This window comes from Haemaphysalis longicornis, unplaced genomic scaffold (assembly GCF_048455015.1).
Source record: "Haemaphysalis longicornis isolate Haplotype H1 unplaced genomic scaffold, Haemaphysalis longicornis Haplotype H1 scaffold_12, whole genome shotgun sequence".
NCBI classification, from domain to species: Eukaryota; Metazoa; Arthropoda; class Arachnida; order Ixodida; family Ixodidae; genus Haemaphysalis; species Haemaphysalis longicornis.
Window position 1 is genome coordinate 96589081 of NW_027526225.1, and position 21896 is coordinate 96610976.

The 21896-nt window shown below is 46.0% G+C and overlaps 1 protein-coding gene across 5 annotated transcripts in view; it reads left to right on the forward strand.

Annotated features, from left to right (window-relative positions):
* LOC144163035 (uncharacterized) overlaps positions 1–21896 on the forward strand; it is a 265629-nt gene that overhangs the window by 216918 nt on the left and 26815 nt on the right. For all 5 annotated transcript variants that reach the window (XM_077693815.1, XM_077693816.1, XM_077693818.1 and 2 more), the window contains 3 exons: positions 1027–1146; positions 8075–8308; positions 14950–15132. In XM_077693815.1, coding sequence (XP_077549941.1) covers positions 1027–1146; positions 8075–8308; positions 14950–15132 — 537 coding nt within the window. The remainder of the gene's footprint in view (positions 1–1026; positions 1147–8074; positions 8309–14949; positions 15133–21896) is intronic.

A 21896-nucleotide genomic window follows, 5' to 3' on the forward strand; every position in this document is an offset into this window, starting at 1 on the left:
CCCCTTTACTTTTTTTGCGGTTACTGGTGGGATGTCTATCTCTTCTGTACTACTTCCTCGTTCGGTATTATCTCGTTCGGTATTATCGTGGATGTTGTCGCTACTGTACAGATCTCTAAGAACTCCTCGGCTACTTTGACTATTTTATCCCTATTTGTGATGACATTGCCTTGCTTGTCTTTGAGAGCATACATCTGATTTTTCCCCTTGCCGAGACGCTTCTTCACTGCTTTCAGGCTTCCTCCATTCTGTACAGCATGCTCAGTTCGGACCATATTATACTTCCGTATTTTAGCTGTCTTACGCCTATTGATTAACTTCGAAAGCTCCTGTAGTTCTTTCCTTCTGCATAACTTGGCATAAATCGCCATTGCAATTACCCGCCAACGCTGCTATGATTTCCCCCACCGGCAACTCTGTTTCGCTACCTCTCCTGCAGCATAAGGGCACTTGCTGTGGAGCCTACTTTAAAGGCAAACTATGATGATAATGATATTGGAATACTGCAAACATCAGAACTCGTGTTGTGTACCCTTGGTTGTTAGTCCCCGTTTCTTGTGCCATTCTGCAGCAGTGTATTGTGAATGAACTGGCTCCACTTCAAATGCTAGTTGAGATGATGTTGGTTAATGCAAATGGGAGTAACAGCCCACGTCATCTACCTAACAGTCTGTACTGTAATCGGCTGTCTGTTATGGCCCGGCACGATGCTGTGGTCTCGCTTTGGCATTGTTTTCAACCACATGCCAATGCACGATGTGAAACAAAAGCAGTGGCAAAATAGGCACCTGCATACAGTAAACTTACCTGGAGCCTGACCAGCGGTAGTTTTGATTAGTGCAGTACTTATACAACATCTCACATGCATTCGACGGTTTGTTGGGCTGCTATAGGAAGAGAAATAACCTAAAGTTGCAATTTTCCTGATCTATAAACTTTTGATCATGGCTGTGCGTTGCTTGTGCAAAGAAAAAAATGGTATCTGCCCTGCCTCCCTAATTTCCCAGGGCTTTCCCATTTTTGCAGACTGGTGGCGGCCACACGGACAGGTATGCAATTGGAGGAGGTATCAGGTGCTCAGCCCTGTCCGGGGCATGCATCTACCTTGGTCTGGACACTGGCGAAATTGCTGCGTTCGACATCAAGGTACCTCTGGCCTTGAGCGTTTGCAAGCGCTGTGGAAATTCCTGTAATGGCAGCTGGCATGAATGGAAAGCATTTCCGGGAATGCCTCTGCTCTTTTCACCCAGTGGAATAGCATTTGTAAGGGAATTTATATGTTCAAGGACCATTGTTAGGAGATGCAGTTACACTGCAGCTGCAGTGTCAGATAACAGTCACACGTTTGAGACTTCCTACTGGCATTAAATCTTACCGCCGTCTTTTTTTAATGGTAATGTTATAAAGTTGGCGTGGTTTTCACCTGTGTCCAGAGTTTTGTAACCAGAGTTTTTCTGTGGGAACATGAAGTTTGTGTTTGAGAAAAAATAAAAAAAACGGGTTTTTTTCGAGCTAATATATGAACATATGTAAGTTACATAATGAGGAAATAAGTGGTTGAATTTATGACCCAGTAGCAAACAAGGTTGAAAATCAGCTGTAATACACATGCCATGTAGATTGGTTGAGTGGTGCAAAAGAAGTGAACTGTGCAAGAAATGTCTAAATCAAATATGTTTAGTATTTTTATTGGTGAATGCAATATTCATCAATACATATTGTAATTGCATGCCGAAAATATACTGTCGAGGAAAAAAACTGTCTGGGGGGTGGTTTCAGTTGTGAAAGATAATTTCCGGACTGCGTTGCATCCAATGCTAGGGAAGAAGAGAGATTTCCACATGGGGTGCATCGACTTTAAAGGGGCCATGAAGACAAAATACTGGTTCGTTTTATTCAAAAGATTTCGTGTTTCATAGTGCCACCAGCGCTTGTCCGGAAGGAAACGACGCTTTTGCGAAATTAATCAATTTAAGCAAAAATTTCGATTCTTATGCCAAAGTGTGTGTTTGAACGGCATTTGCAATGGCATCATAAGAACAGGTCTTTCAGTTGAAGGGACCCTGCAACACTCTTTGAGCAGTGCAAGAAAACCTGCGCGACGCTTAGCTTACACTACCAGAAATACCTGAGCCGAATATTACACGTGCACGTGAAGCGGTGAGCGCGCAAATCGCTGTGAAACACGCGAAAAACCAACCACGCTCTCTTCCTTTCTCCTCATTACGCACCCTGGCGTGGCCTAAATGACGTCATTGAGGCCATGGCTGTCCAATCGGCTGTCACTGGTAAACTTCGTGGCTAATTTCTCGCATTTCCTGTGACGATCCGCCGTTGTCAGCGCTGGGTGCGAACCTTTTCTGTCCCTCAACCTGTAGGGACAGTTTTGCCATTTTTTTGCGTGTTTTGAGTGTGCGCGGAGTTTGAGTGATGAGCTCAATACTTCCCTTTCAATTAGACCACTCGACAACACGCATTTATTGCTTCAAATACACCCTACCGCCCGAGCGCTTGCTTGCTAGCAGGCAGCCATGCGAGCTTTTTTGTGGCACCGGACCAAAAATAGACCACTCCACGTTGCGGAGAAAAGGAGAAAACTCCCCGGCCTGTGATATATCGAAGGCCACGGAAGAGAACGCCGCGAGCCGCACCCCTCTCCGGAAGAGAGCGCGCAGCTTTCGTCGCGTTTTGCGCGGTCGAGTTGAGAGGGAACGATTATGCGCGATTTCTCGTCGCGCGTAGTTTCGGTGATAGTGAACGGATAATTCTTGCGGGAGGGGATTGCTGAGACAATAGACTTTACCCCAGAATACATTACTAGTAGTCGATGGTAAGTGCTGCAGGGCCCCTTTAAACCTGGTGTGGAGCAGAGACTTGTTTACTGTTAGTCAACCTAGATGGCACCACTGCACTGCAGCAAGCCATTTCCTGCCTTTGATTTGTTTGTGACCGTATTTAAACCTGGCTTGCTTTTGTTATTGGAGAAAATAATCGTTCCGTGAAACATGCTGCTCGCTCGACAAATATGGTCACGTAAGACACCGTTGCTTGCGTGAATCGGCCAGTGTCGTCTGAAACAACCCGAAAGCCCCGCAGTGCTGTGCATCTAAACCAACAATAGTGCCCGCAGTAGCAACGGAAGTACACATCGGTACTCCTATGTTTACGTATGCTTTCGTAACTTCCACTGTTTGTCACACCATTCTTAGTGCTATAAAAAGAATGGACCCTAAATTTAAGTGCAAATAGCTCATTTGGCAAGCTTTTGAGCCCTGCCTAAGTTGCGTTTGCTTTTGCCGGCCTCCGCCAATCGCAGAGCTGGCTGGTATGACATAATAGGATCTGTTGCGGGAACCGAGCAAGTGGGTCGCGTGGCCATTTTCTTTTTTCCTAATTATACAGCTTATTTGAGCGAAGTTTACGCTAAAAGTGGTGTCAGCATGATTCTTTTGAATGAACCAAACTTGCATTTTCTCTTCATGGCCCCTTTAAAATAATGGGCAAACAGAGTTTGAAAATTTGGACGCGTCTGTGAGACTCTTGCTCCCGACATTTCTTACAGAGACTTTATATTGAGTTCCTAATCGAATGCATTAAGGGCGTGCGAATACAGAAATTTTCAAATACGAATAAAATACGGGTAAGGCAAAATACTGTTTTTCAAATATCGAATCAAATATCAAGTATGTCTGTAGCAGTAACAAGATACAAGAAGCAACAGTAGTTTTATTACCCTTCCAGAGTAAATTGTTGAAACTGCGTTTTAGTGAGATGCAGTAGATTTTAAGTTTATAAACTGCGCTTGAGGTTACAAGGGACACAAATTTTTAAGGAATACAAGCGAACGACGTGGACAACACGAGCGCAAACTAACAACTGATTTAATAGAAGTGGAAAACATTTTTTCTTGGGCATTAAATCATTTAGAAAGGGTTGCTGTGAGCTCATGCTCACAACAGACCGTGTGGACTCATGAGCCAGCACGGTGTGAGCTCATGCTCATTCATGCTGGCCACGCCTGAAATAGAATTCACGAAGAACAGTTCATAACAAGAAGGCTTGGTAAACAAAAGCATCAAGCGCAGATTACGCTGTAGCTCAGTTACATAACCAAAGATATAGAGCGCCATTGAACAGATTACCATGTTTAGCTCCAGTTTTTATCAAAACATGTGCTTTCATCTCCCCCTCCGCACCTTTCCAGTTGTACTTTGTAACCCTTTCTAAATGTTTTGATGCCCAAGCAAAAATGTTTTTCTCTTCTAATAAATCAATTGTTAGTTTGCGTTCGTGCCGTCCACGTCGTTCGTTTGTTTTCCTTAAAAAAGTGTGTCCTTAGTAACCTCAAGCGTAGTTTACGAACATGCAAAGCCAACTAGCCCAATTCCTTACCTTACTAGATTTTTAGTAACACCCTCATTACAAATTATTAAGCAGAGCAAAAAATTAACTGCTCAACATGTTCAGAAAGTATGCACTCCCTACGGGGCGTAGCATTTACGTCAAATGAAAAAAGAAAGGAATAAGACCACAATTTTTTCACAGTACAGTTAAACCTGGATGTAATGAACCTCTACGCAAAGAATTTGTGGAGTTAACGAAGTTTTTCAATTCCCAATTGCCACCACATTGAAACCCATGTGTTGGCAACCTCTACGTAACGAAGGCGTTGCGACGGTTAAACTTGATGTAACGAATTCACTACGCTAATGAGCCATCGTCTTTTGCACTTTTTCTGAAAAAAAAACGGCTGGAGAAGCACACTAATTTAGTGAACTTCGCCCACACCGCAAACTGTGCGTGTCCAATGGGATTGCGGTGTCACTTAGGTGTTAGGCCTGCCTGTCGGCGTGTAGTCACGCATCTCCACTGCCACGTGTTGTGTCGGTTTGTCGGTGGTGAGTTCTGCTGCCAGAAAATGAAAAGTTTTGTCTTTTCAAGACAAGTTCGCAATTTTAAATGATGTCTCTGCCGGCAAGAAAGAAGAGCATCGCCGCCCGGTACAGTATACCAGCTAGCACCCGCCGAACAATTTTGAGTACGGCAAAGGGAATCAAGATCGTGAAAAGGCACCCTTTCAACATAAGTTTGGTCCTTTAAATACGTTAAGCCGCCAAAAAGTGTCAAAAAGCCAAAGTGATGCTTAACATTGTGAATACATGGGTAAGAAACCTTTTTTCTTTGGAGTGCCGTGTAGGGACTAAGTTTGTGAGAAAGCAGCAGACACAAATCACGCAGTTTTTCACTGTGGAATAAATCCTTCAAGGGGTGAGTTCACATTCACTGAGGTCTACCATTTTGGTTTTGTTTCTGCTTCACGCAAGCCTTAACTCGAAACCTGCATGCCATGAAAACCTGCATGTAACGAAAAAATTGCGAATTGTTGTCAACTTTGTTATATCCAGGGTTAACTGTACAAGCTATTTACAGATGCAAGAAAATAATTTATTATGACGTTACGGCGGCTTGCGCTACCCACAAGTTCCGACATGCAGTGTGGCCGCGTTTACATGGCTGCTGTGTGATCGCAGTTAACCCAGTTTCTATCACGTGCATGTCACGTTAAGAGCGCGTTGCGCTTAGATGTGGCAGCGAAGTAAGCGTCCCCAGGCTTGGAGGGGTTATCTCACTGCTGCTGCGTTAGCTCACTGCAATGCTCTCCTGTGCACTGCAGCCATGTAAACGCGGTCTATGGCAAACCATGCATTGGGGCACCCTTCCAAACTCAAATCGGAAAACCTTAGAAAAATAAAAATAATCAGTGCAAGGCCGTCCCAGAGTGGCGATCCTTTTACCTGTAGAAAGGGGCACAGTGCACAGTACTACCTTAGCTGCCCTTATCTTCGTTGGGGCGAAGCAGGGGCTCTGCTATCAGCAAGCTTACGTTTTCTTTTACCGACACAAGAAGCACTGGCAAGCCCTTGCCGCACACCCCAGCTGTACACGACCTTTGCCCCTTGTAGATAACACACCTTCATGGGGAACACCTTTGTTGCGGATCTTTTTTGGCGTTGTTGCTGCGTGCATACATGTGCGGGTGCCCTGTGCCTTTGTTCGAAGGGAAAATTTGGTACACGCCGTTGGCCAGTTCCTCAGTGCTGCTGCCGCGAACATTTTTTGACGCTTTGTTCTCCCAAGCAGGTTGTCATAGTTGCGCTGTTATGTCGCTAACGATAAGCAAGGGCTAGTGCTGTTTAGGCTGGTACATGGAATTTCGGGGTGCGGTTTCCTGGGGAAAGAAAAAGACGTATATTATGTTCACAAGTTGTTCAGATTATTTGGGAATTTTCTTACATGCATTTTAAAAAAAGAATACGCTTCGGAAAAAAGAATGTTCTACCGTAAAATACCGAGAGATAGCCCACCTATGATCGAGAGCAAATCGAGTGAAAATATGACATGGGCTAACTTTCGGTGTGCAGTAAAAAATGTTGAGAAATGTATCGCAGCCAAAGAACGAACACGCGTTTATTAGCACTATATTCATTCGTATTAACTGTATTCATCCTTCCGTTCTTGCTTCGCGACGAATGACGAATGACCGGAATGTTCAAGGATGCGTTGTGGTCGCATTCCGGGTTCGGAATTTCGCTACAGTTCTACATGTGTGTGGGCTGCATTGCCAACCTAAACGTGCACAATTTTTTTTAGATTTTTTAGATTTTGTGACCTGTTATCATAGCCGGGTTTCAGGTTCCCGTGACCTGTTATCGCACCCTCCCCACGCTAGCTAACCTTGTTTTCGCGGGCGTCATCCCCTGCTGGGAGATGCTATTGTCAAGGGTGGGTTATCTTTCGGTGTTTTTGAAAAACATGGAAAATAGTGCCCAAAACACGGGTTGGTTATCTTTCGGGGGTGGGGAATCTCTCGGGGTTTTACGGTATTCGTATTCGAAATTTCGAACATTCGCGCACCCCTACTGAAAATGCATCCTTTGTGGGGCAAAAGAATTGTTGGTTCTCCTGCTGCTGTCTCCTGCTCCTGATACGAAGTGGAGAAGGACAGGCTGAGTTACCCCTAAGGGGGCACACACTAGTCTTAAAGCAAGAATGTTTACGTTTACCGTTGTGATGGTAAAAATTGGAGGACATATGTAGTTTATCATTCTGATTGGAGATATAAAATTTGTTTTTCTGTGCGTAAAATGACGGCGTTCAAATTTATTTGGAATTTTATATTTGCCTTTTTGACAGCTTTTGTAAAAAAAAACTGCTGGCGTGATGCAGCTTAACAAGGTGCCAGTGAACTGTGCACAAATCAAAGAGTGCAATAAGACTAACAGTATCATTCTATCTGGCCTGTAGCAGAAGTTACGACCGTTTGAAGTTTGGGCCTGGAAGGTGCGAAACAGAAAAAACTATTTTGCCTTCCAGGCCCAAACGTCAAACGTTCTTAACTTCTGCTACAGACCAGATAGAATGATTCTGTTAGCCTTATTGCACTCCTTGATTTGTGCACAGTTCACTGGCACCTTGTTCAGCTGCATCACGCTAGCAGTTTTATTTTACAAAAGCTGTCAAAAAATCAAATATAAAATTCGAAAGAAATTTGAACGCCGTCATTTTACACACACATAAAAAAGCAAATTTTATATCTCCAGTCAGAATGATAAACTACATGTCCTCCAATTTTTGGTTGGTTGTAGGGTTTAACGCGCCGATGCAACGCAGGTGATGAGGCGCGCCGTGGTGGAGGGCTCCGGATTAATTCTGACCACCTGGAAGTCTTTAACGTGCGCCGAAATCTCGTACAAACGGTCGTTTTTGCTTTCCGCCTCCATCTGAAAAGCGGCCGCCGCGGCCGGGAATCGAACCCGCGACCTCACGCTCAGCAGCGCAAGCACTTAAGCTCCCACGCCTCCAATTTGTACCATCACAACTGTAAAAATAAACATTGTTGCTTTAAGACCAGTGTGTGCCCCCTTAGCGGCGCCACAGGGCTTGTCTCTCACCAATGGTGAAGGTGAGGGACGTATCAATGACGGTGCTGAAATGTGTTGTCTGCGTCAGTGCACTAGTGCTTGCTTTCTTCACCGAGACGCTCAAAGTTGCCCTCCCTGGTTTCTGTTTGCAGTCCGGAAAGAAGAAGAGTTACGGATGCTTCATGGAAGCAGTTACGTGCATCAAGGCCGAGCGGCAGCAGAAGCTGCTGTGTGCTGCCTCCGATCGGGGCGACGTCGCAGTCTACACCAACAGCGGTGATCGACTCTGGAGGTTTGATAGGAACCAGTTTGTGCCAACCTGTATCGGCATCAATAAACGGTGCATCTACGTGACCACAGTTGAGGAGAGCCTCTACAAACTTGAGGTGAGGGAGAATACTTTCATCATCATCATCATCACCACCACCAGCCTTTCTTCACCCACTGCAGGGTAAAGGCATCTCCCATTAATATCTAATTATCGCGGTCCTGCGCCAACTGCCACTAATTTATCCCCGCAAACTTCTTGATCTCACCTGCCCATCTAACTTTCTGCCGCCCCCTGCCACGCTTTCCTTCTCTAGGGATCCACTCTGTTACCCGCAATGACCAACGGTTATCTTGCCTTGGCATTACATGCCCAGCCCATAATCCAAAAGAAAGGTGACATGAAGGACTTGAAAAATTACAGGCCAATCAGCTTACTGTCAGTCGTCTACAAGGTACTTACCAAGGTTCAAGGTACAAGGTACTTACCAACAGAATTTCTGCAACCTTAGATTCCAGTCAACCTAAGGAACAAGCGGGGTTCCGTAAAGGCTATTCAACAATGGACCATATTCACACGATCAATCAGGTGATAGAGAAGTGCGCGGAGTATACTGAACCCCTAATATAGCCTTCATAGATTATGAGAAAGCATTTGAGAATACTTTATTCCGATTAAAAACGAAAAGGGGGCAGCGGGGAGGCTAACAGCCACCTCGTTCCAGACAGCTCCCGGTGGCCTTCATGACGAAGCCCACCAGGCTCCTCTGCCCCTCCAACTAACTTGGTTATGGTAGTCAGCCACTATCTAGTGTGGTGTGCCCTAATTGGCTGGGTGTTTGGGCTGTCCCACAGGATGTGGGTTTGATCTTGCGGTGCTTCACAGCGTGCATAGTTTCAAAGGGGTGTGTCTTAATGGTTTCTGTAGAGGTGTTGTGAGCAGCGTGTTTGTCTGTGCTTGTCAGAGGGTTATTTGTTCCTGCCAGCTCAGTCTGGGATGAGGTGACAGTAGAAGCCTCTTTTGGATAAATAGGCCTTGAGTGCAAGGATAGGCGGGTTAGGGTTCTGGACCAGGTCACTGATGTCGGGTGTCTGGAGAAGTGTTTCGCGGGCAAGCAGATCAACTCCTTCATTCCCTGACGTACCAGTGTGCCCAGGGATCCAATAAACCGTAACTGGTCTTTTGATGGCAAAAAAAGAGGTATCATGCTTTGGTGGCCTGTGTTTTGGCCCAAAAGAATGCATGCTTCTTTCGAATGGGTGATTGTACTAGGGTCACATTGATGACCTGCTGCGAGGGCTATGGCGAGAATCGAGATGGCTGCGGTAGTGATAGTGCAAATTTTGAATGGGAAGATTTGTGTCTTCAATACCTTTCCCACCATGAGGAGAGTATTACACACCTTTGGAGATGTAATGTCATATTAACAGCGGAGCTGTTGTCGGTCGAGCCTTTTCGTCCATCTTCTACATGTTGTGCGTCATGCAGGGGTAAAAGCAGGTTCCCGGACCCAGTGACAGAGGGCGCCATGGTCTCGCAGGGGCCACTGGCATTTACAGGGGTGGAACAGCTGCGCCATTTGCACCAGCGAGTGCAAACTTGTTTACCTGCGCCATCCTGCGCCGTACCGCCCCTATTGCGCCAAAATCATTTATCAGCGCCGTCCTGTGCCACAGAGCCTGAATTGAGCCACGAGATATGACCACCACAGTGCCTTGTGCCCGAAAATGTAACTGAAACATCGTTTTTCCGGTTTCAATGTTATGGTATCGGTTTCATCAAGTATATATCTTGTATTCACTGGCGAGGCACGCATGCGGGCAACCATGTGAGTGCGCTGTCACTGGTTACGTTGGGCTCCGCGGGATGGTGGTACTTGTCCGTGCTAATTAGCTCATAATGTATGTTGGCCGTTCCAAACTCTAGCCCACCGAACTCAAAGTGATGCCTCGACACCAGTGTGAGTGCGACAATAACATCTCTGTTGACACAACTGTTGAGAATCGGGTTGAAACGGAGCAGACGATGCACGCCGATTTGTTTTTTCTGCGGCGCGCGGGTGCAGGGGCACAAGCCCCGTCATGACCGTGGTTCTTCGGCCATGTCTGTGGCTGCCGTTTCCAGTGTTGCCAAGCGAAGAAATTGACAGCTTAACTTTTCAGTGAGTACCATCTATATGAGTGGCTATGAAAGTTGCCTTTCGCTTAGCTGTAAGGCAACAGGCACTACGTGCCTTCTCCACCTTCACTTTGGATTTATTTGTGCCACATTTGCAATTTTTTTGTCGGTGCTGGCTACTGCGCCACAATCAATTGAAAATGACCAAATGTAAGGGAATATTTTTGTGTCGCATCGCAAACAGATAAAAATCAATAATATTCACTTGAAAGGTTTTTGTTTATTGAAGATGAACTTCAATTTATTTAACCCTTTTTGACGAGCGTAACTGCATGTATTCAGCAAACGGGTCTTGGTCGCTTTGCCTTTGCTTGTTGATTCGGTTCGCCTTTGTTGTGAGGTAATTACTCATTTTCATCTGTAAACGTTGGGGTTATCTTCGCTTATTCGGAGGATGGTCCAGCATTAATTGTATTCTAGCAGGCTCCCGTTACGTATTCTATGGGTGCATCCATCGGCTCTCGCAACCCCGTGATGGGTGAAGACAAAGCTATGTTCTGCTTCGCACGAACTGAAACGTTTGTTCGATAGAAGATGCAAGCGAACACCTTGTTTTACGGAGTGCGCTGTGAGGTTAGGGTGCATCGATTCTTGCTCACCCATCGTACAGGATTGAGACGCGTATGCCTTTACGCCGCCATTTTGGGTCACTCGCTTGCCGCCGTAGCAAGTCACTGTAGCAAGACCGCGCTTCATTTCTCGCTGCAACCCGGTTTACTCGCGAAGTTTGAATCATCTTATCTGTTTCGCTTTGCCGTCCCATGTGGGAGACAAAAACAAGTATGCATTGAGCACTTCATTTGGCTTAAGTGAAGTGGTACAGGACCGTTCAAAGGGTAGTTCGCTTACCGTATTTTTGCGCGCATAACCCGCCCCTGCATATAACCCACACCCCCACTTTCTGTCGACAAATAACAAAAATATATATCCCCGCGTATTGCCTGCTCATTTTATACACCAAAGGGTGGACCAAATCTACTGCTCAAGCAACGTTACACATTTGTTTATGCAAAAGAACTTACCTAGCTGACTACGTAACTAGGCGACTTGCTGCATACATTTTTTTTCAGGTTGGTATAGTGTTGAGTTGTGTGTGCAAAATAAGCACTGTCAAAGGGATAACAGTGGCTTCGTCGCTATTACTGCCGTAGGGGCATCACGGCCCAACGCACATTGCGGTGAAGCTGCACCAAAGGAAATACCTCGCAATAATCCGTCCCTCTACTTCACCCCTGAAATTTTCGCATTTTTGGTGTGGGTTATACGAGCAAAAATACAGTAACTCTTCCGCCTACCGGACATGAAGCGAGGCCTGTTATCTGATCTCCTTCAACTCTGCGTGTTATCACCCTTTGAACGGTGAGGACGCGGCGCACTCGCTTGGGGCGGAGGCATATTGTGAATTTCCAGATATTGTAAAACAACTGCATTCCTGGTTCGGGGTGCATGGTAGAACGCCTTAAATAGTATATAAATAGATTAAATTCAATTGGAAGGGGGGTAGCACAAGCTGCTGCGCCAGCCCACTGCTAAACGACCTTCTTAGCTGCTCCAAGCCTGCTCCGAAAGGCCTTTCTGGCTGCTCCGAGCCTGCTACAAAGGGCAATTTTTCCTTCATCGTAAGTAGCGCTAGAGACGGGACACAGAAGAGGAGACACACACGACGGGTCTGTTCTGCTCCCAGGTCTGCTTCCAAACACATGTACCCTGCTCCACCCCTGAATTTAGTTAGCTACCAATTTCTTTGTGCCAACTGTGGAATTTGTGCGGCGACCGTGCTGCTCTTCTTGGACCATTGACCTTCGAGCCGACACAGGAGGTCTACAGCGCCACTGTTTCGGCAGATTTCACACTGGGTGGGACTGGGCTGAATTTTTTCTTAAAAACTGTGCCGCATTAGCCAGTTCTTGGTTTTGCTGTCTCGCTTATGGGTGCCAGATGTCTGGATCTCGTGATTGGTGCAGACCAAATCATGTGGTGTGACGGAGGCCTCATGTTTTCCCCTTTTCATATGAAAAACGTTGTACTCTTCTATCGTTCAACTGCTGTCGGGTTCCCCCAGTGATGATTTCAACAGTGACTTCCGTGAAGTTCGGGCTTTAAATAGTGATTGTCAGAGTGACGGAATAGCGTGCAATGCCAAACCATGCAGGCGATGCACTGAGAGAGCCCTTCGCATACATACGTGCAGCTGCCTTGGTCGGAGTTTTGAAGCACTCTTTCAGAGAAACATCGAGCTGTCAGTCTCATCAGTAGGCTTATGCTGACCCCCACCCCCTTCCTCCTGACCCCCTTGGGGAAGCTGAGTGGAGCTCAGTAAGTCGGTGCTCGAGGCAACATGTGGGAAACAAGGGACAGAAACGCTATGACAGAGACACCAACCTCAGTGCCACTGATCGCAACATGCACCCCACGAACCACGTCTCTCGAAGGAAACAACGCGCTCGTTACCTGGCAGAAAAATACCCTACCAAACCGGCAACCCACTATGTGGATGCCGCTAGTTAGTGAAACCACAGAGCCTTGGCGGTCATCTACAGTCCTAACTCCCCCCCACTCACATCTCTAACCATCCGCACCCACTTACCTACTGAGGCGGAAGAGGCGGCAATAGCGCTAGCCCTTTCTCAGAGCCCTAGCCCAAAAGTCACCTTGCCCTATTCTCAATGTGCCGTACGGAACATTGTCGGAGGGCGCATATCAACTAAAGCTCTCAAAATTCTTCTGCGCAATCCTCCCAAAACGCCCATTGAGCTCGTGTGGACACCTGCCCACACCGGCTTAGGAGGTAACAAGGCGGCCCATACAGCAACTCGAGATCTTACTGTCCGAGTAGGCCCTTCTGTTACCCCTAACCACGGACCGCAATTTACTCGAGATAGCCTTATTACGTATGCCGCTATCACCGCGCACTACCGCCTCCTCTGCCAGAAATCCCCCCAGCCCACTCCTCACTTTCTACAAGCAAGAACGCTTGTGGCGGCTCCTTCAAACTAATACCCTTCCGTGCCGCGCACACCTTTATCGCTGATACCACGATCAGTAACCGTCTCCCCTATGCTCCAACTGCGGAGATGTCGACACCATCTGCCACGCTATGTGGGCGTGCCCTCGAAACCCCTTACCCCTAATCCTCTTTGTTGAGCAATAAGGAGGCGGAATTGGGCGGCTCTGACCCCGGGGTCCAGAAAGCCTTGATGGAACGGGCTGCCGAAGTCACAGTGCACCACCCGCCCCTAAATTGCATGCTGCAATAAAGTTTATTCCTCCTCCTAGTGATGTCAGGACCGGGCGTCCTCCGCATGCTTCCTCATATTGTTACCATCCTCCCCCCCCCTTCTTAGCGGTCACGAACGGAGAGTTTCGATGAAGATGTACCGTACTTACCCGATTCTAACGCGCACTCGATTTTTCTGATAAAAAAACCGAAAAAAACATGCACCTCCGATTGTAACGCGCACGGAACTTTGTGAGCAAGAAAAAAAAATGCGAGAGAAATGGGCGATTTATTTCCCGAAGTAATCTCACTCATCTCACTCCTCGTCGCTCTCTTCTGACCACACCATCTCTTCCTGGGTGCCGTCAAGCGCGTTGGCGATGCCACACTTCTGAACGAATGTTCAACCATGGTCGATGGGATCGTGGCCCACGCCTCGCACGCCCGTCCCGCGAGCTTCTCTAGAGGCGCACGCTTCAGCCGACCGCTCGTTTTGATTGAACGCGGGAGAGCCGCTGCTGCCATTGCTGTTATCAAGCGCGCAAGTGAACACTGAACAATTTTACGATTTCTGTAAACGCTGATTGAAAAGCATAGTCGCCTATGCTTCCTGCGTCCGAAAAATCGTTGCTAAAAGCTTCGACGCCATCTTGCGATGACGATGGGTGGGACGAAATTTCCGCTGTTTCGGCAGTTTCGGTTTCGTATCCAATTATAACACGCATGCGATTTTAGGGTAAACAATGCAAGTTACGAAAGCACACGTCAACACAGAAGCACCAGTGCATACTGCCTGTTGGTGCTGCACAGCAGTGCGGTGCTTTGGGGTTGTCTCACATGACACTGGCCTAGTGGCGTAAGCGACATTGCCTTGCGGGACCCTGTTTGCTGAGCATACCCGATGTTTCACAAAAGGATTACTACCCACCGTAACAAAAACAAGCCAGGAGTAAATACAGAAACAAAGCAAAGGCAGACCAGTCCTACGCGGTATGGTGGTGCAATCTAGGAGGAATGAGAACAAAAAAGTGTTCACCAGTCCGCTGCAGAATAAATGGCGCACTAACATTTGCTTGAAGGTTTGTCCTTGTTACGTCATTGCAGGCGTCACGAAATGCACGATTTGGTGGGAGAATTAAAATCTTAACTTCTCATCCACTAAATTCATCCACTTTTCAGTGAATAAAGAATTGTGATGCTGTGGGACAAGTGCTGGGGGCACTGCAAAACATGAAATGTTTTGAACAAACTTGTATTTTGTCTGCACAGCCCCTTTAAACATTGGCCAAACCATAGCCCAAACATTGCCAAAGTTACTAGTCTGCCTCCAACAGTGCTTGTGCTTCCTTTGGAACTATGTGCAGCTGCCCGGGACACCATCCTGCCCGGGACATCGCGATGGGGCTGCGGAGAGCGCTGGCAGTGGCGGTTCCCCCCTCAGCGAGGCCGGGTGCGGCGGGTTGGCCCGCACGGAGCGGCCCGCAGATGGGGTGCTCGAGGAGGAAGAAGTAATCCCCTTGGACAACTCTGAGGTCCATCACGGCCTGGTGAGCGGGGGAGGGGGCCACAGGCCGGCCACCACTGCGGCGCTGTAAGCATCGATATGTTGCAGTGCCTTCGTCGACCCGTGACACACTCGTTCACAACTCATGATTGAGGTTTAACGGGGATAATCTGCAGCCTTGGCTATGAAGCAATGCCACCCTCACTTGGGGGATGTTTATGCAATCACTCTGTGCACGCGGTGAAAGAGGGTCTTTGTCTGATCAAATCGGCACCACTGTCGACTGGAGCAGGGCTCGGTCGATCGCCTGGCCCATGATCGGCTCACTGCAGCTTTTCCTACTGGTACACATACCTTACCATGCCGTCACGATTTGGCTGCGCTAGCTGCACTCATTCAGGTAGTGCAGCACTCGCCTCTTCGATTTTCGAGTTCAGTGCACGGTGCCTGTAGTTTTCTCTGCGATTTACCGACAATTTTGGGAGTGCAGGACCAGTTCACGGCTTTCCCTGCACTTCCCAGGGAGGAGGTGCAGAAGCAGACGACAAAAGTGCAGGACCAGTTCTGCAGTGGCGGCGCCTGCTCTGAACTGGCTTAACGAATTCTGAACTTGTGCAGAAAGTGCAGTACAAATCGATGAGACCTATAAATACAAGCGTTCAGTAGTATTTCATCTATTGTAATGATCTTGTTAATCGAACCTGGCGGTTCAGTGGCCTTATCAGACATGGTTGTTTTTGCTCTGGCAGCAACTAGCTGAAAAAGAAAACAGAGCAAAGGCGGACAGCGGTCCTGCGCAGAATGGTGGCGACATATTGGAGGACAGACAATAAAAAAATGTTTGGCACTCCGCTGCAGAGTGAACGGCGCACTAATTCTCGCTTGAAGGCCTGTCCATGTTACGTCATCACAAACTTCACGAAACGCACAATTTGGTGTGAGAATCAAAATTTTGATTGAAAGGGGGACATAGGGATCGGTGTGATTTTTTTTTGTTTTTTGGTGTAGAGTGATTAAATTTGGCACGCACATTGGAAAACACTCCAAATGGCGAAATTTAAAATTTCATGATACCTTCAGTAGTTCCTGTGTTACAGGTGCTTATATGTTGCCTGCTTGTTGAAAGCCTGGCGATGTATTGACACGTGGCAGGAAGTTCTGAATACTTTTTAACTGTAGCCGAAAGAACACTACAGGGCAAGACAGTCTTAAAATTTTTTTACACCCTTCTTTTTGTTTTACAGAAAACCATATCTTCACGTGTACCCTGTAGGACACAATCGACCTAGCTGTAAATTCCCCATTAAAAAACAACTGCTTCCTAAAATAAAAATCCGAGACTGTCTTGCCCTGCAGAACTCTTCAAGAATTGAAATAATATAGACAGGGTCAAAATACGCCCAGTTGTTGCCATGCTATCCTTTCCACTAGCAACGATGAACTTGTCTAATACACTTATGAGAAAACGGCACTCAAAGTTTACAACGACTTCACGACTTTCAAAGCATAGTCCTTGCTGTCCTTGCTTGGGGAGGACCTCAAAGACCTTTGCCCTTTGATTTGGTGCATCTGGGATGCCCTCCTGGCTCATTGGAGGTTTTTATGTGCAGTCCTTAAGATGGCAGAAGGGCCTGTTTTACGCTGAGTGTACCACAGAGTTTACTATACACTACTAGGGTGCCTATACTTTACTTGATGGATGCATGATGCATAGCTGTCCCCAAAGTGAAGAGCGTGGCTTGGTTTTCCTTGATATTGTTATGTGTTATTGTTACAATAGTATTACATGCCAATAGACTTTCAGCTGATTGCTGGGTGTCATAACCTTGCTGACGCTACAGCTTAGTACATGGGGCTGTTCAGTGTTGAAAGGTTATATCAGCGCATCACAAGCCTAAATTGAGCTATTTGAAAGGGGAGTATATACTTTCTTACACAATTGCAACATTAATTATTATTAGCATACCACGTTCGTCTAGTTCAAGCAAAATTTATTCTTACAGCATTACCGAAATGGACAACGTAATGTGCCATCAAGATTATCAATACGGTGCTTACGCATTTCCCTTGAAGTTTCCTATCCGAAGCCACTGCATTCCAAAGGGAATGTTGTCACCAGTAGCAGTGCTGCAGTGTCACGAATCACTAATGTATGGCACACTGCACCATAGAAAGAAGACACTGCGCATGCATTGTGGCAGCACTAACTTCAGTCGTTACTTTTGATTGGTAATTTTTTAATTCTGTCACTTTCAGGGTTTCCCTTTGGTCAGGCTTAAGTTGAACACAATTTTTAGCGATTCGAGTCATATTTTAACAGATAATTTCTTGGCATTGGCATTCCTTGTTATTGGCATCGGCATTCCGTGGCAACTCACGGTAAAGAAGTGAGTAGTTGTATTTTTTTTCTTTCACAAAAACAGACGTTGAGGCACACAACAAGGCAGCTTAATTTGTGAGGCAGGCATCGTCGTTTGAGATAATTGAGGTTTCTTTCCAGCAGTTTTATGCACGACTGCAAGAAATTTATGATTGAGACTGTATTAAAAGCTACCACAAAAGAAAAAGTTTACTTCCGGCAACTTGTGCCACAAAAAAAAAAGGGTAGCGTTGCCAAGAAGTTAGAAAAAAAGCGGGCGGCCTGAGTGATTACAATGGTGTGTAAATGTGATGGCATTACTTGTCACGGAGTTAACTGTTGTGGCAAAATGTCTGGGTTTTAGTGCTGTGGGCCAGCTTGTGCTATCTAGTGAGTTGCCTGCAAGGCGGCGCCCAAGGGAGACACTTGGTGCCTCTCCTGTTCCGGTGGTGGCACAATGTAGCAGTAGGGCAGGGGATCAGATCGTCATCGCGACGATTTTTTTAACTAGATATGCTAGGGTTGCCTTTCTGATGGAGGCGAAAAGTGAAAAGGCCAGTGTGTTTGAGATTTCGACGCACATCAAGGATCCCAAGGTGGTCAAAATTAATCCGGAGCCCTTTACTACAGCGAGCTCATGGAGTAAAAACATACAGAAGGCGAAACGGCCCGTTGCGGCCAGCACGTGTGAGCAACCAGATAATGTCACATTGAAAACCGGCACGGACTACGAAGCTTCGTAGCAGCGGCACCAATGGCAAGGGTGGCGCCACCCGATGGGCGAAATGATACTGGCCACAATTTATTCCATGGCTGTGGAGTGAAATGCGGATTGTGGCGACCCTGCAGTTCCTTCTCGCGCAACTGATGTCCCTAGAATAACCTCGGCCAAGCGCTTGCGACGTTACCTGGCCATGCTGGGAAGCCTTGTTCCCTCTCCTGTCTTGTTCTTGCTCAGGGGCGAGCCTCATCCCCTGTGTAGTGGCGGTGTGTTAAACCTCATAATAAAATCGATCAATTAGATCTGGTAATTTGTGCACCCTTTTTCCGCCATTTCCTTCTGATAGCAGAACTGTGGTTGATTCCTCTTCCATAGGAACTCGTAAAACACGAAAGTGAAATCTGCCTTCACAGGAGCAGTTGAATGTATATGGTGCATCGATATGAACTTGCACATTGCCATTTATATTTTGTCAGTACGGCCCCGTTGTACGCATCAACGTTATACACTGGATTGCACGCGCCGAAGCATTGCGTAAATCCGACTGAAGCCACAGGCGCTCGCAAACCGTCCTTGCGAACGAGACCAAACGGGCTGTCAGCGAATCGTTTGGTAAACACACGGTCTGCTGCAGCAAAAAGGAGCAGCAGACCGTGTCACGAGTGCGACATTCGCAAGTCGGCGTCGTTGCCTTACAGGCTTCGTCACCTTACGCTGTGCGTTCCCCGTACACGTATACTATAGGCGCTGGCATCGAGGCACCAACTGTCGATGCTCAATAGCGGTATGATGCACTAATTCGCTGCGACTCTCCTATATGGCAGCACCATCTGAAGGGAAGGATATAAGCTGCGTTCGTCGTCCTACTTACGCGTTTATCATAGCGCAGTTGGGAGTGCGTTTCGTGCCTCCTGTTGCGGCCGAAGAGTTCGTGGGTATAGTCCCAGCGCAGCCGCTTCAAATGAAGGTTTTCTGGATGTCTCATTTCCGTAATGGATATGACGTCAGTGAGATCTTGGTGGACCCCGGCATAAAACACTTTCGTGTTAAATAGTCTATCGCAAGCACTCAAAGGTATTAGTGTTCCAGCTCGTGTCTTGGGGGGGTGGGGGGAATGCGGAATCACAAATTTTGCCATTTTTGTGGTCAGAAAGTTTCTTGGTGGTGGCCGAGGAGATTAAGCCTGGAAAAGTCTAGCATTTAAAAAGTGTCACTTGCTAGATAGGTTTATACCCTGGACAGCAACCTCAGTGCGCAAAAACCAGAATTGGTCGGTACTTTAGTGACTTCAGGCGAATCATATATTAAAAGCTAATCTTACTTCAAGTCGTCAACGTATGCTGTGAATTGACTCAAACAGCGAACATGATTCAGCAATCATTCAGGGTACATTTTATATATTTGCACACTTGTTTGGAATTTCCAGTCCAAGCAGCCTGTTTTGTTTTTTCTATATTCATCAAAGGACTTTTTTATCAGTTCCAGTAAAAAAACTTTTTTGCAAGAAACTGTTTTGCACAAAAGTATACAAAGCATATCAAAGTGAAGCTAAGTAAAGGTGCTTTATAAATATAAAGCTTTAAAGGGGCACTGACACAAAAATTTTGCATCTTGTTTTTTTTGTTGCGATAAGTAGCTAGTGACCTACTTATAACCTGTAGAAACCTCATTTGCTTCAGCGTGCGACGGTTGTTTAATTAGAGTCATTTTCAATGCGGCCAGTCGCAGTTTCGGTTTCAGCGAGTGCCGCGAAACGATGGATTTTTATTTATTTTTTTTTATTTATTTACAGGTACCCTCAGGGCCGAAGCATTATAGAGGGGAGTGGGTGTAAGATTCACGAACAAGTACAGCTTACAGTGCATATCAAGCAAACATACAAAAAAGAGGAGTTGCGCGAGAACACACCACAAAAAAAAGTTCACAACTTCTGTGCACAAAGGGTCAATAACTACACGAAGAAGCCAACACTTTTTTACGAAAAAGATCAAGCCAACACAAAGAGAAAATTAATCATTCATAGTTATTCGAGTGGTTTTGATTGTTGATAACTGATCGGAAAGCGTCATTGCTTACGATAGTCGCAGTTGCTGCCGGAAGGCCGTTCCAGTCGCGTGATGTTCGTGGGATGAATGAACATGCGTACGAACGCGTGTGACTCATAGGGATGGCAACTTTGTGGACATGATCACAACGTGATGATACATAGTTTGGTGGAGAAATTAGGTTGTTGCTTAATGTGGGATTATAAAAAATTTTGTGGAATAAGCAAAGTCGTTTTATTTTGCGACGGGTAACTAAATCAGGTAAATTGAGGCTAGCTTTCATAGATGATATACTGGCGGTTCGATGGAAGTTGGAGAGAATAAAACGAGCAGAGTTATTTTGTACCATTTCAAGTCTATTGATTAAGTATGTTTGGTCTGGGTCCCATATCGCGGCTCCGTATTCAAGTTTGGTTCTAACTAGTGTTTTATAAAGAAGTAACTTTAAGGAGGAGGGTGCCAGAGGAAAGTTTCGCCTAATGTATCCTAAGGTCCGGTTAGCGTTATTAATGATGTGATCAATGTGGACATTCCAAGTTAAATTGTCGGATATGTGGACCCCAAGATATCTATAATTGTTTACTACTCCCAATTGTTGTCCTTTAATGAAGTAAGAAGGTATGGCGCTCGATGTACGTGTTATCCTCATTGCCTTACATTTCGCGATATTTAAATTCATGAGCCAATTTTCGCACCAGGTGGAAATGTTATCTAGGTCTGATTGTAGTGCATGCATGTCATTATTATTGGTAACTTCACGAAAAAGAACGCAGTCATCGGCGTACAAGTGGATATTGGATCTAACGCAGTTGGGAAGGTCGTTAACATATATAAGGAATAATAATGGGCCAAGCACGGAGCCTTGGGGAACTCCAGAAGTGACAGTAATTGGGGGTGAGTCATAGTTGTTAACGGTAACAAACTGCTGTCGATTAAGTAAGAAGCATTCGATCCATTTTAAAAGGTGGTGATTTATATTAAGGCAACTGAGTTTATGGAGTAGTAATTTATGACATACTTTGTCGAACGCCTTTGAAAAGTCCAAAAATATGCAATCTACAGTGGAATGGTTATCAAGAATGGCGTGTATTTTGTGTGTAAAAGATACAAGCTGCGTTTCACAGGAGTAGTGCTTACGAAATCCGTGTTGTGCTTCAGTAAAAAATGAGTTTGAATCAAGAAAATTAACGAGGTTAGAGAATATGACATGCTCAAATATTTTACAAGGAATGCTTGTGAGGGATATAGGTCGGTAATTAAGAGGAGACTGTTTGTTGCCAGACTTAAATACTGGAACGACCTTCCCAATTATCCAATCATCTGGAAGAATTCCTGACTGCAAAGACTGTTGAAAAATTTTTGAAAGAATTATTGATGAGTAGGTGCAAGTACTTTTCAAAAATTTCGCGTTAATTCCATCGACACCAGCAGCAGAATAAGTCTTTAAAGAGCCTATAATTTTCTCAACGCCAAATGAATCAACTGTTATGGGAAGCATATCCGGGTAATCATAAGCATTAAACAATGGAATGTCGGAAGAATCGGAACAAGAAAAGTTCAATGCGAACGAGGTGTTTAACACAATGGGACAGTCATTATCTGCAATTGCTTCGCCATTGGCGTCGGCAAGACAAACCAGGCGTGATGCACTCGGGTTTACACAATTCCAGAACTTTTTTGGG